This window comes from Alnus glutinosa, chromosome 10 (genome assembly GCF_958979055.1).
Source record: "Alnus glutinosa chromosome 10, dhAlnGlut1.1, whole genome shotgun sequence".
Classification (NCBI taxonomy): Eukaryota; Viridiplantae; Streptophyta; class Magnoliopsida; order Fagales; family Betulaceae; genus Alnus; species Alnus glutinosa.
The window spans coordinates 17,340,032-17,351,546 of record NC_084895.1 but is presented as its reverse complement, the minus strand read 5'-3'; the positions used below and the strand labels follow the sequence as shown (position 1 = coordinate 17,351,546).

At 37.4% G+C, this 11,515-nt stretch overlaps 2 protein-coding genes across 2 annotated transcripts; one reads left to right on the top strand and one right to left on the bottom strand.

Moving 5' to 3' along the window:
• Window positions 1-2,945: 2,945 nt before the first annotated feature.
• Window positions 2,946-4,142, top strand: LOC133879113 (uncharacterized mitochondrial protein AtMg00810-like). Its single transcript, XM_062317656.1, has 4 exons — window positions 2,946-3,027; window positions 3,187-3,308; window positions 3,396-3,510; window positions 3,604-4,142. The coding sequence occupies exons 1-4, from the start codon at window positions 2,946-2,948 to the stop codon at window positions 4,140-4,142; spliced, it is 858 nt and encodes a 285-aa protein (XP_062173640.1).
• Window positions 4,143-9,085: 4,943 nt separating this feature from the next.
• On the bottom strand, window positions 9,086-9,827 carry LOC133879112 (AP2-like ethylene-responsive transcription factor PLT1). Its single transcript, XM_062317655.1, has 3 exons — window positions 9,736-9,827; window positions 9,437-9,513; window positions 9,086-9,300 (listed from the first exon to the last, which is right to left on the bottom strand). The coding sequence occupies exons 1-3, from the start codon at window positions 9,825-9,827 to the stop codon at window positions 9,086-9,088; spliced, it is 384 nt and encodes a 127-aa protein (XP_062173639.1).
• Window positions 9,828-11,515: the final 1,688 nt, after the last annotated feature.

Below are 11,515 nucleotides of genomic sequence, written 5' to 3'. Positions count from 1 at the left end.
CTCACGCGCCGCCACCTCTTTCGGCCTTTTTCGAATTCACACTGTTCCAGTCACTACTACACCGAGGTGCCACCACAGTTGGAAAGCCCATTCCGAGAGCAGTCCAATGCCGCACGCTCCGCTTGGAGATTCTGGTGCGCCGCCAACGCACCTCACACGCCAACCAGCTGTTGCACCCACCATCAATCTCTTCCTCTCTGCCACGTGTCTCATTCCGCACGTGACATGTCAGCCCTAGCGCCAGATCATCGACACCCCAGCCCTAGTTGCCACGTCATCTGCCACGTATGCCGTTGTTCGTTGACTTTTTGGGATTCAGGTGTTCTCTACTCAATTTTTCATCCTGATTTCATTTTTGCAATTTGTTTTTGCATTTGAAGCTTCAATGTCTCAATCTGCATCGAATCTTGATTCGATTGTCCGTCCTATTGATGTGATCATGGATGGATCCAATTATAGCATGTGGGCTCAGAATATGGAGGTTTTCTTGAAAGGACGCCGATTATGGCATTATGTGACTGGAGTAGTTCCTAAACTAGTGCAGAAGGACAATGAGAAAGAAGAATTTGCATCCCAAATGGAAGAATAGGACAGTATTCACTATAAGATTCTGTCTTGGTTCATCAACACTTCCATTCCGTCCATCAATAGTCTTCTTCCGAGACTTGGGAATGCTACAGTTGCTTGGGATTTTCTGGCCAAAAGATACAACTGCACCTATGATGCTTCCTTAGAGTTTCAACTTGAAGCTAAACTTTATTAGATGCATCAAGAACTAGGTCAGTCTATTTCTAATTTTTATTCTCAGACTAATCATCTTTGGGAACAATTATCTGCAGCAAATCCGAAGTTGGAATGTTCTAAAGACATTCAAACATTTGCAACTTGGCTTAATCAAAGGAAGTTTATGCACTTTATGATGTCTCTTCGGGATGATTTTGAATCTACTTGAGCCTCTCTTTTTCATCGTCAACCACTTCCGACTTTAGATGCTGCAGTTTCTGAACTCATCTCTGAAGAAACTCGTCGTTCCATTATGAAGATGCAATCATCTAATATGGTTCTTGCCACTGCTTCTCATGGTACTTCACAGTCTTCTACTAGGCATTCATCATCCCAATCCACCTCCAAAACTGGTTTTTGCAAGTGGTGTAAATGCAATGATCATACCATTAATGAATGTCGCAAGTTCCAGCATTATAAGCAAAAACAAGCTTCCCAACAGACAGCTGTGGTCGCTTCCTCTGCACCCGAGACTCCATCTCAGTCCACTTCTCTCACTGCAGCTGACGTGAAGGACTTAATTCACTAGGTTTTGTCCCAATCCTCCACTGCCTTGTCCGTCACCCTAGGTAAATCTCAGTGGTTTATAGACTCTGCCTGCTGTAATCGTATGACATCTGATTCTACCATCTTCTCTCGTAAAACTGCTCTTTCTCCCAATCCTGCTAAATACACTGTTGATGGTTCCCATATGCCTATTAGTCACATAGGGTCTATTTCTACCTCAAATTTATCTGTTAATGATAATTACCTTGTGCCTAAGTTATCCTTAAACCTTCTTTCTGTTGGACAACTTTGTGAGCTAGGTCTTGAACTGAAATTCTCTAACAATGGTGTTGATGTACAGGATTCACAGACGGGTCAGTTGCTTGGGACAAGCCATAAAGTTGGACGTCTTTTCGAGCTCTCGATCATTTCTGCATATTCTTTCTTCAACAACAACTTCCATGGCTGCTATCACAGTCACTTCCAGTTTGTGGCACTCTCGGTTGGGTCATACCTCACTTCCATGTGTCCAGCTCTTAGCCTCTTAGGGACGTTTAGGTTTAGTTAATTTTCAGTCTTTTGATTGTGTTTCATGTCATCTTGAAAAACAGACACGTTTGTCCTTTAATAAAAGTGAATCATTTTCCTCTGCACCTTTTGACTTAATCCATTCTGATATTTGGGGTCCCGCCCCGATTCCGACTGAGTGGGGATCTCGTTATTTTGTTATCTTCTGGATGATTACAGTCGTTATACTTGGATTTATCTTTTACAGCATCGATCTGAACTCACTAATATTTACCAGAATTTCCACAAAATGGTGCAAACTCAATTTTCTTGTACCATTAAAACTTTTTGTTCAGATAATGCAATGGAATACAAGGACAGGTCGTTTCTTACTATCTTACAGTAAAATGGGACAGTCTCTCATCACTCTTATCCCTACACCTCACAACAAAATGGTCGAGTAGAATGTAAACATTGTCACATTCTGGATACGGTAAGAGCACTTCTCATTTTTGCCTCTTCCTGAACGCTTTTAGGGTGAAGCTGCTCTTACTGCTGTCTACACCATCAATTGTGTTCCTTCACCCATTATACACAATAAAACTCTGTTTGAGCTTCTCCATGGTAAGATCCCTAACTATTCATTACTTCAAGTTTTTGGTTGTGCTTGTTTTGTCACTCTTCCTCAACACGAACGCACCAAACTTGAACCACGATCCAGACTCTGTTGTCTTCTTGGTTATGGTCTCACTCAAAAAGGTTATCGTTTTTATGATCCCATAGCCAAGCGTCTTCATATTTCTCATCATGTGGAGTTTTGGGAACATAAGATGTTTACGAGTAATTCCCCTTTTCTCCAGTCCTCTTCCAGTTATGCTCCAGTTTTTACTGACCCATCTATTACTTTAGTCCCTGACTCCTCTGCACAGATGCTAAGCTCCTCAGACGCTCCTTCTTCTACTGTTCCTGAGTCACCTGACACGTCTGCTGATACTCCTGTTCCATCAACTGCACCCGAGCCCATCCAAGTACCTGCACTCCGTCAATCCACTAGAGCAAGAGCCCCTCCTTCTCATCTTCAAGATTATCATTGTTATTATGCCCTTGCTACTCTTCACGAACCTTATAGTTACCGTGAGGCTAGTACTGACCCTCTTTGACAAAAAGCTATGTTTGATGAACTAAATGCTCTCACTAAAACTCATACTTGGGACCTGGTGGAATTGCCTTCTGGGAAGTCTGCAGTTCGATGTAAGTGGGTCTACAAAATCAAGACTCGGTCAGATGGTTCAGTGGAATAATACAAAGCTCGACTTGTTGCAAATGGCTTCTCTCTGGAGTATGGTATTGACTATGAGGAGACTTTTGCTCCTGTTGCTCGTCTTACCTCTGTTCGATCTTTACTTGCAGTAGCTGTTGTGCGTTATTGGCAATTGTTTCAGATGGATGTCAAAAATGCATTCTTGAATGCTGATCTTGCTGAGGAAGTTTATATGCATCCTCCACCTGGCTATGACCATCCTCCTCACACAGTTTGCCGTCTTTGCCGTGCTCTCTACGGTCTCAAACAAGCTCCTCGAGCCTAGTTTGCTAAATTTAGTTGTGTTGTTGCTCAGCAGGGCTTTGTCCCTAGTGTCTATGACTCTACACTTTTTCTTCATACTAATAGTGCTGGTATTATTCTTATCCTTCTTTATGTTGATGACATGATCATTACAGAGGATGATCGCTCTAGTATTCGAGATCTTCAACACTTTTTAAGTCAGAATTTTGAGATGAAGGACTTAGGGTAGCTTACCTACTTTCTTGGTCTTGAGGTTACTTCAGGTTCTGATGGATATTATCTCTCTCAAGCTAAGTATGCGTCTGACTTGCTTTCCAAAGCAGGCTTGACAGATAGCAAAACATGCATTTCTCCACTTGAACATAATACTCGACTTCTTGCTACTCTGTACAGACAACTGGTCGGTAGTCTCATCTATCTCACTGTTACCCGCCCAGACATTTCCTATACGGTTCACTTGGTTAGCCAGTTTATGAGTGCACCTCGCTCTACTCATTATGCTGTCGTTCTTCGTATCTTACGCTATGTCAATGGGACTTTGTTTCATGGCCTTCACTTTTCTTCATGCTCCTCTCTTGAGCTCCGCTCTTACTTTGACGCTGACTGGGCCGGTGATCCTACCGATCGTCGCTCCACCACGGGTTATTGCTTCTTACTCGGCACCTCTCGAATTTCTTGGCGTACTAAGAAGCAAACTGTTGTTGTCCGATCCAGTACTAAGGCTGAGTACCGTGCACTTGCCGATATTACAGCTGAACTTTTGTGGTTACGATGGCTTTTGACAGACATGGGTGCTCATTAGACGACTAGTTCTCCTCTCTATTGTGATAATCGGAGTGCCATCCAGATTGCTCACAATGATGTCTTCCATGAGAACACCAAGCATATTGAGATTGATTGTCACTTCATTTGGCACCATCTTCAACAGGGCACTCTACATCTTCGATCTGTTTCAATCTGAAAAATCAATTTGCTGATATTTTCACGAAGTCTCATCTTCCTGGTGGGCTACGTGATCTTGTTTCCAAACTCAAGTTGATTTCATCATCTCGGGTTTGAGGGGGGATGTTAGAATAATAGATACTTACCATATTTGTAGTAGAATATTTTCGTAATATCATCAGCATATTACGAAAATATTCTCCCATCAATAATGGTATTATTTGATATTATTGTATAATGTAATTACGATATTTTCCTTATTTCCTTGGCTTCATTCAACTATAAATAGGTCACTTCATTGTACAAATAACATATCTCAAAAATACAAGTTTATTTCACAATTGTATTCTATTCTCTTTTTCTTCACCACCAATTATAAATCGTAGCAACAAAAACACCTGCTATTTTAGGTCACTTAAGCCAAATCTGATGAAAATAGAGCCTATTGTTAGAGACAATATTCAAAACCAGCTTGCATGGTCACTTTCTGTGTTCTAAACTTTCTTTTTTGGTTTATTTCCTTGTTCTTCCTTTCTGTATTCTAAACTTTGTTTTTGTTGATGTTTGGCCCCGGCCGGCCGGGTAATTCCACGACAATGACTACATGCTCTGTATCCCACTGTGTCGTGTCGTGAGCTTGATTAGCTATGGAGAGGAAATAAAATAAAATAAAATAAAATTAGGGTTAACTCAGTTTGTTGACCTAAAAGCTCTCGCGTTGACTCACTAAGACAACCTTTTTATTTTAACTTTTAAAATAGTTTATGCATTGTTCACAGTCACACTCCCATTGTCTAATTATTTTAAGCAGTTTATATTAAAAAGTAACTTGGAAGGTACCGCAGATTGAAATCAATAATTCCATGTTTATATTTTATAAACAGCTCGTAGTTGGACATGAATCTAGGATAAGTTAAAAATTCCCATAATTCAGGAGGCCAGGACAGATGAAATATCTCAATCTTTAACTGCTTTATTTGCTAAATATATAAATTAATGTCAGTGTAAAGGCCTCATCCCCCTATCACATTTGCACACAGTTGAAGATCACCCATAACTCCATCACATGTCAATCTTTATAACTTTTTTTCTTATTTGAAAAAGCTTCCCTCAATCTTTATGAACTTCCATCACTTTCGCAATTACTTTTTAAAGTTTAAAAACTCTTAATTTAGTATAATGAACTTTCCATTTCAATAGCCTTTGTTAATTAAGATAATAGCAAATCTTAATAGAGTGTGAGATATGATTTTTTTTTTTTTTAAAAAAAAAATATTTATACACTAAATTGAATATTTTTCAACTTCAAAAAGTAATTACAAAAGCGATGAAAGTTTAGAGAGAGTTAAAAAAGTTTTCCTAATTATTTTTTAGGGAAAAATCATATTTAACCCATATGTTTTCATCTTATTTGAATTTAGTCATTAACTTTTCAATTTTAAGAATAAGGTCCTTAAGTAAACTCAAGTTTTAAATTAGTCCATTTATTATTTTACGGTCAAAGTTAACAACTTTCTATTTGTCACGTATGTCTCATTTGACATGTCAAGGTCTATCTTAATATCAAGGTTAATGATTTTTTTCTCTAACGTTAGAAATCTAAAAGATTAAGATGACTAAGAATATGGTTTTTTTTTTTTTTTTTATGGATGATTTGGCGCTTAATGATATAATATTGATATTAAGTGTTGATATGAACGCTAGCGTGTCAATTGAGACACATGTGAAATGTGAGAAACCATTCATTTTGACAAAAAATGATAAAGGCCAGGAACCTATTTAAAATTAATCTAGGCAAAACCTAATAATCACACTCTTGAAATTAAAAACCAAAGGAATAAATTCAAATCAGATAAGAATCAAAGGATAAAATATGATTTTTCTGTATTTTTTTTTTAAAAAAAATGAATTGTGCTTTGCCCCCTTGGTGTTTGAAAAGGCACTGTCCCTTTAATTAGAGCAAACGACGTCTAACAATATTATTTGAAAAGACTTGCTTTTTAAAGGGTTTCGAGAGGAACATTCGTGGCGGATAACCTTTAAAAATACGTGCTTTTGAATAGTCTTTCAGAGAGCAATGAGAAATAAATCCTACACAGTTTTATTTCAACGTGGTAGGCTTCTCTTTTTATCGAAACAGGTTGACGACTCTTTCCAAGGATTTACACACATGCATGCACAGGACAGAAAAATCTAAATTCCCACCAAAGAGGTGGTTGGAACTTGGAAGGTAATCTAGGTTCCGATGTCTTGGGAACGTTTACTTTTTTGTTTTTTAAATAACTTAATTAAAAATGTCCAAATTGAGCCAACAAAGACGAGGGCCAGGAATGACAAGAAAAATTTGATATATTGCTAAGACTCCGCCTTCTGACTTTCCTACATTTAATAATTAGAGAAAGTGTTAGAGAATAATTAAGCACTTATTGGCTCTTTCAATTCCTTCTCAACTTAGGGTCTATATTTTGTCCCACAAAATATTATGTGGGAGGCTGGACCATGGCCATTAATTTGTTACCTTTTACCACGTGTCTCATTTAATTATTGATCTCTGATCGACGATGAAACATATGTAGAGCATTCCATTCCACACAATAGTGATTGAGGCCCTTGATTAATTGACTGATTTATTTATTTTATAGTGATTTAGTTTGTGTTGTATGAGTTTAGGGTAGATGTCTAATAAATTCATGAGTTGACTCGCGATTTGAAAATAATCAATCACTTTTTAATTTTAAACATTTACTCTTTAACTTTTTCACGTTTTTGAATTAGGTCCCTTCATCTCTTTTCCGTCCAGTTTTGCAGTTTCTGTTAGGCTGAGTCACTGTTTGGCGACATCAGTATAGACAACTTAGCCTAAAAACAACATCGTTTCTCATTTTACCTTTTTTAAAAAAAAAGAACGAAAAAAAAAGCAACGATTTCTCCGGCCAGTTCCCGCTAGCCGTACGACATTTTTGCTATCACAAAAAGAATCCATGTAATAAGCGATGGAATTTATTATCATATCTTTTCTCACAATTTCCCAGCAACCAAGCAGAGAACAATCGCTTATGAAGTTGTTGTATCAGAAGCCATGAAACAATAATCAAACTGAAAAGCGAAATTCAGGAAAATGAAATCAGAAGGCATAATAGTTCCTAAAGATTACACGTCTTGTAACATTTTCATCATTGGGTGTATGCAAAGGTGATTTGGAGAGTGCCCAAAAGTTGTTTGATGAAATGTCTAGGAGACTTAAATTAGGGTGCCGGTGTTAATGACTTGAACCTGATCATCTCAGACGGTTTTTTTTTTTAGGAGTGCTACACATCCCAAATTTTTTTTTCAAAATTTGGTTCCCAAATGATGTGTCACAATCTCATGTGATTTATCATTTTGGGATGTGTCATCATCTCATGGGATGATGACACATCATTTGGGAACCACTTTTTGGGATAAAAAGTTGGGAACTAGAGCATTTCCCTTTCTTTTTTTTTTTTCCTACAGATGGTTTTGATCATCTCAGTTTGCAATAATCAGTTTCCTAACTGGATAGAAAATTAATTGATTTGGATGTGTTATGAGCCTAATTATTATGGGCTCTAGCAAGGAGAGTCGACCAAAAGAAGACGTGGGAAGCTGGGCTTTGTGCGGAAGATGTGTGTGGAAGTGGGAAACTAGAAGTGAACGAGGCTGAAGCTAGGAGTGCAAGTCAGCAGTGTGTGTAGTGGTAGATGTCTTAGTGGGTAGTTAGTTTAGTAGTTATGCATCTTATGATCTATAATGGGTAGTTATTATGTAATGGGTTATGTAGTGGGCTTAGTGGGTAGTTGTTTAATCTAACTTCTTGTTGGGAAATAATCCCGTTTACGGCCCAGTGAATCAGAGACTTGGCCCATTAGGACCAGCGGCTAATTACCGAAACTGTCATACCCAGAGTCGGTAATTTACCGACTCTACACAGAAATCAAGGACGGTTAAAAACCGACCTTATGGCAACCATGAAGAAAAACCCGCGATCCGCACAATAGCTATCATTAAGGAAGGTGCCCCCATGATCTAAAACCGATTGAGAACCGACCCCACAATGATCTCGGGGCACGATCATTGACTCCACGATCTTAAGTCGGTTAAAGACCGACTAGGCAAAGATTAACCGACTCCGCAATGATCGCGGAGCACGATCCACGACCCCACGATCTTAAGATGGTTAAAGACCGACTGGGCGAAGATCGTGGAGCATATGCCTCAACCCCACGATCCGAGTAGTCAATAAACGCTCCGGATCTGACACGTTGTCCAATGGAAAGACCGGACCGCTCTCAGCATTTCATGTATAAATACCTCATAGCTAGATAGGTATTTTTTAGATTGCTCATTGTGATTAAGAGTGATATACACTTGGGATAATACTGATAAAACCATCGGAGTGGGATTGTCGGATTCCCCCCGACGTAGTTTTATTCCCTTTTGCAGGACAGTGGAGACAGGCTCTTCCGTTTCGTCAACTACCATACCAGAATCTGTTCTAACACTTGTCTCTTGTATGTAAATTCAGATTTGTTATCAATGAGAGGTAACTAGAAAATTATTCAAAGGTTCATCTCTTAACCGCGTGTTAGAGTAAAAAGGAAGATTGGCCTCTCGAAGTGTCAAAACTATTATTTTTATTGTCTTTTATTATTATTTCATTACAAATCTCACCACCAAATATCGAGGCTCATAACAGGATGCTGAGCCTTTTGGATCATGAATCTGTTTTTGCTTTTATATATTGATCATAAATTGATGATGATCATGAATCTATTTTTGTTGCTACTAATTCAATCTTCTGTTCTTTCCCCGGTGCCGAGAATCCTCATCGTCCTCCTCAACATCTTTCAATCGCTTCGCAGCCCCACCAATGGGCAACGTGCTGCTCCCCTGTATGCTCTTCACGTCATATCTGCTCATGTCAAAGTTTGTTACTGCATTCAGTCCCCGGAACTTTATGGCAGCACTATCATAAGCCTCTGCCGATTCCTCTTGGGTGCCTACATTAACAACATCATTAATTTCTATAAAAGAAATTCATATATATATATATATATATATATATATATATATATATATATATATATCCCATTTTCAAATTAACATGAAGTTTAAGACCATATATATATCACTTACTGAAAGTTCCCAAGTAGAGGTCTTTGTTCCCTGCAACTCTTCCAATCCTTGCTTGCCATCGTCCATGCTGGTGGTGTCTGTCACAAAACTAAAAAACAAGCTGTATAATTAACAACATTCATCATACTATACCCTGTCAATGGAGAAATACGGGCTAGTTATTTGATTAGAATCATTATCTTCTCATGCATATTAATTAATTAATTAATTACCTTGTTACTCCTCTATAAATGGATGCACCCCGTGAAAACCCACTACGTACTCTTCCTGCACCGAAAACAGATTCATGTCATCATCACCGGTCCCCTAATTTAAGTCTCTCAGACATTTCATCAAACACCTTCTGGGCACTCTCCAAATCACCATTTTGCACACACCCAATGATAAACATGTTACAAGACAGTGTAATCTTTAGGAACTATTATGTCTTCTGGGTTTCATTTTCCTGAATTTCGCTTTCCAGTTTGAATATTGTTTCATGGCTTCTGATACAACAACTTCAGAAGCGATTGTTCTCTGCTTGGTTGCTTGGAAATTGTGAGAAAAGATATGATAATAAATTTCATCGCTTATTACATGGTTTCTTTTTGTGATAGCAAAAATGTCGTACGGATAGTGGGAACTGGCCGAAGAAAGGTTGAAGAAGAAGACTTCCTTTTTTTTTATTTTTTTTATTTTTAATTTTTTTTAAGGTAAATTAAGAACTGACGACGTTTTTAGGCTGAGTTGCCTATGTTGACGTGGCCAAATGGTGACTCAATCTAACGGAAACAGCAAAACTGGACGGAAAAGAAATGGAGAGACCCAATTCAAAAACGTGAAAAAATTAAGGAGTAAATATTTAAAATTAAAAAATGATGGATTATTTTCAAATCGCACTTCGACATAAGGATTTATTATACATTTATCATTGTTTTTGACTTTTTATTATTTTCAATAATATTACTGTTCCTACTCATTAAAAACAAAACTTGCATGCATTGAGTTTTTAACCTATCGCTCGAGAAATGGATTCTGAAGTAGAGGAGATCTTGGATGCTCAAGGTTATCTCTCCCAAGCTTAAGAAATGTATAATTAGTTGTTGCAGCCACTCCCGATGACACCGGAGGCGAGTGTATAAATATTGGGATTTTTTGTGGGTGGCTGATTAGTCACAGCAATTTCAGATTTTTTTTTTTTTTTTTTTTTTAAGTGTTAAAAGGAAAAAAAAAATATGGTTTTTAAAGTTTGCAAATTTTTTATTTTATTTTTAATAATTTGAGTTTTAGAAAAATACGAAATCATGTGGGATTTCTTAGTAATTTTGATTCAATTCCCCCTTCAAATAATAATAATAATAATAAAAAATAAAAAAATAAAAAGTAATTTTGATTCAATTTCAATTAGAGTATATATCTTGTTACCAAACTTAATAATATGAAGAACTATTTTATTTTACACTCCTTAATCCATTCCGCATATCAAACTATGCCTAAATATATTTTTTTTTTTGGATGAATATGCCTAAATAATTTTATATTTATCTTTTTTTTTTTTTTTTTTTTTTTCTTTTATAGACAAAAGAGTAATTTAAATATTAACACCAAAATCTAACCGATGGTATAAATTTAGAACTAAGGATAAGAAGTCAAATACTTGTGGGTTACATGGGCAACTTTACTTTTATCAAAGAGAGTCAGATTAATTAAGGGAATAAAGTATGATTTTCCCTTGAAAAAAAGATAGGGCTTTCTTTCTAATTGGGTTAGAAAAAAGGAAAATGTTAGATTTACAACACCAGTACAACAATCCCTCACATGAGGGGTTGTTGTACAATTGTTGTATTGGTGTTGTACAAGAATCAAATCCCTAGAAAAAATTCTTTCAAACAAGTGATTGGGAAAATTATCATTCCCAAAGCTAAGTGGGCCCATGGCCGAACCGAGGGCCCAATCGGTTCGACTGACCTGGCTCGACTCGCTCGGTCACCAGGATCTCGGATACTTACTACAGAATCTTATGGCTGAATCGTCTTGGAAAGTTTGTGTTCATAGCATGTTCGGACATCTTGCAGTATAAGAACTTTCTGGAACTTGCTT

Bases quoted from the DNA above. Each gene is read 5' to 3' on its own strand.
- LOC133879113 (XM_062317656.1), top strand. From the start codon at position 2,946: ATGTTTGATGAACTAAATGCTCTCACTAAAACTCATACTTGGGACCTG. The intron at 3,309-3,395 runs GTTTGCCGTCTT...GTTGCTCAGCAG, and splicing joins ATGACCATCCTCCTCACACA to GGCTTTGTCCCTAGTGTCTA. The intron at 3,511-3,603 runs GTATTCGAGATC...AGGTTACTTCAG, and splicing joins TACAGAGGATGATCGCTCTA to GTTCTGATGGATATTATCTC.
- LOC133879112 (XM_062317655.1), bottom strand. From the start codon at position 9,827: ATGTTTATCATTGGGTGTGTGCAAAATGGTGATTTGGAGAGTGCCCAG. The intron at 9,514-9,735 runs GTGATGATGACA...GTTTTGTGACAG, and splicing joins AGACTTAAATTAGGGGACCG to ACACCACCAGCATGGACGAT. The intron at 9,301-9,436 runs GTAAGTGATATA...TTGTTAATGTAG, and splicing joins CCTCTACTTGGGAACTTTCA to GCACCCAAGAGGAATCGGCA.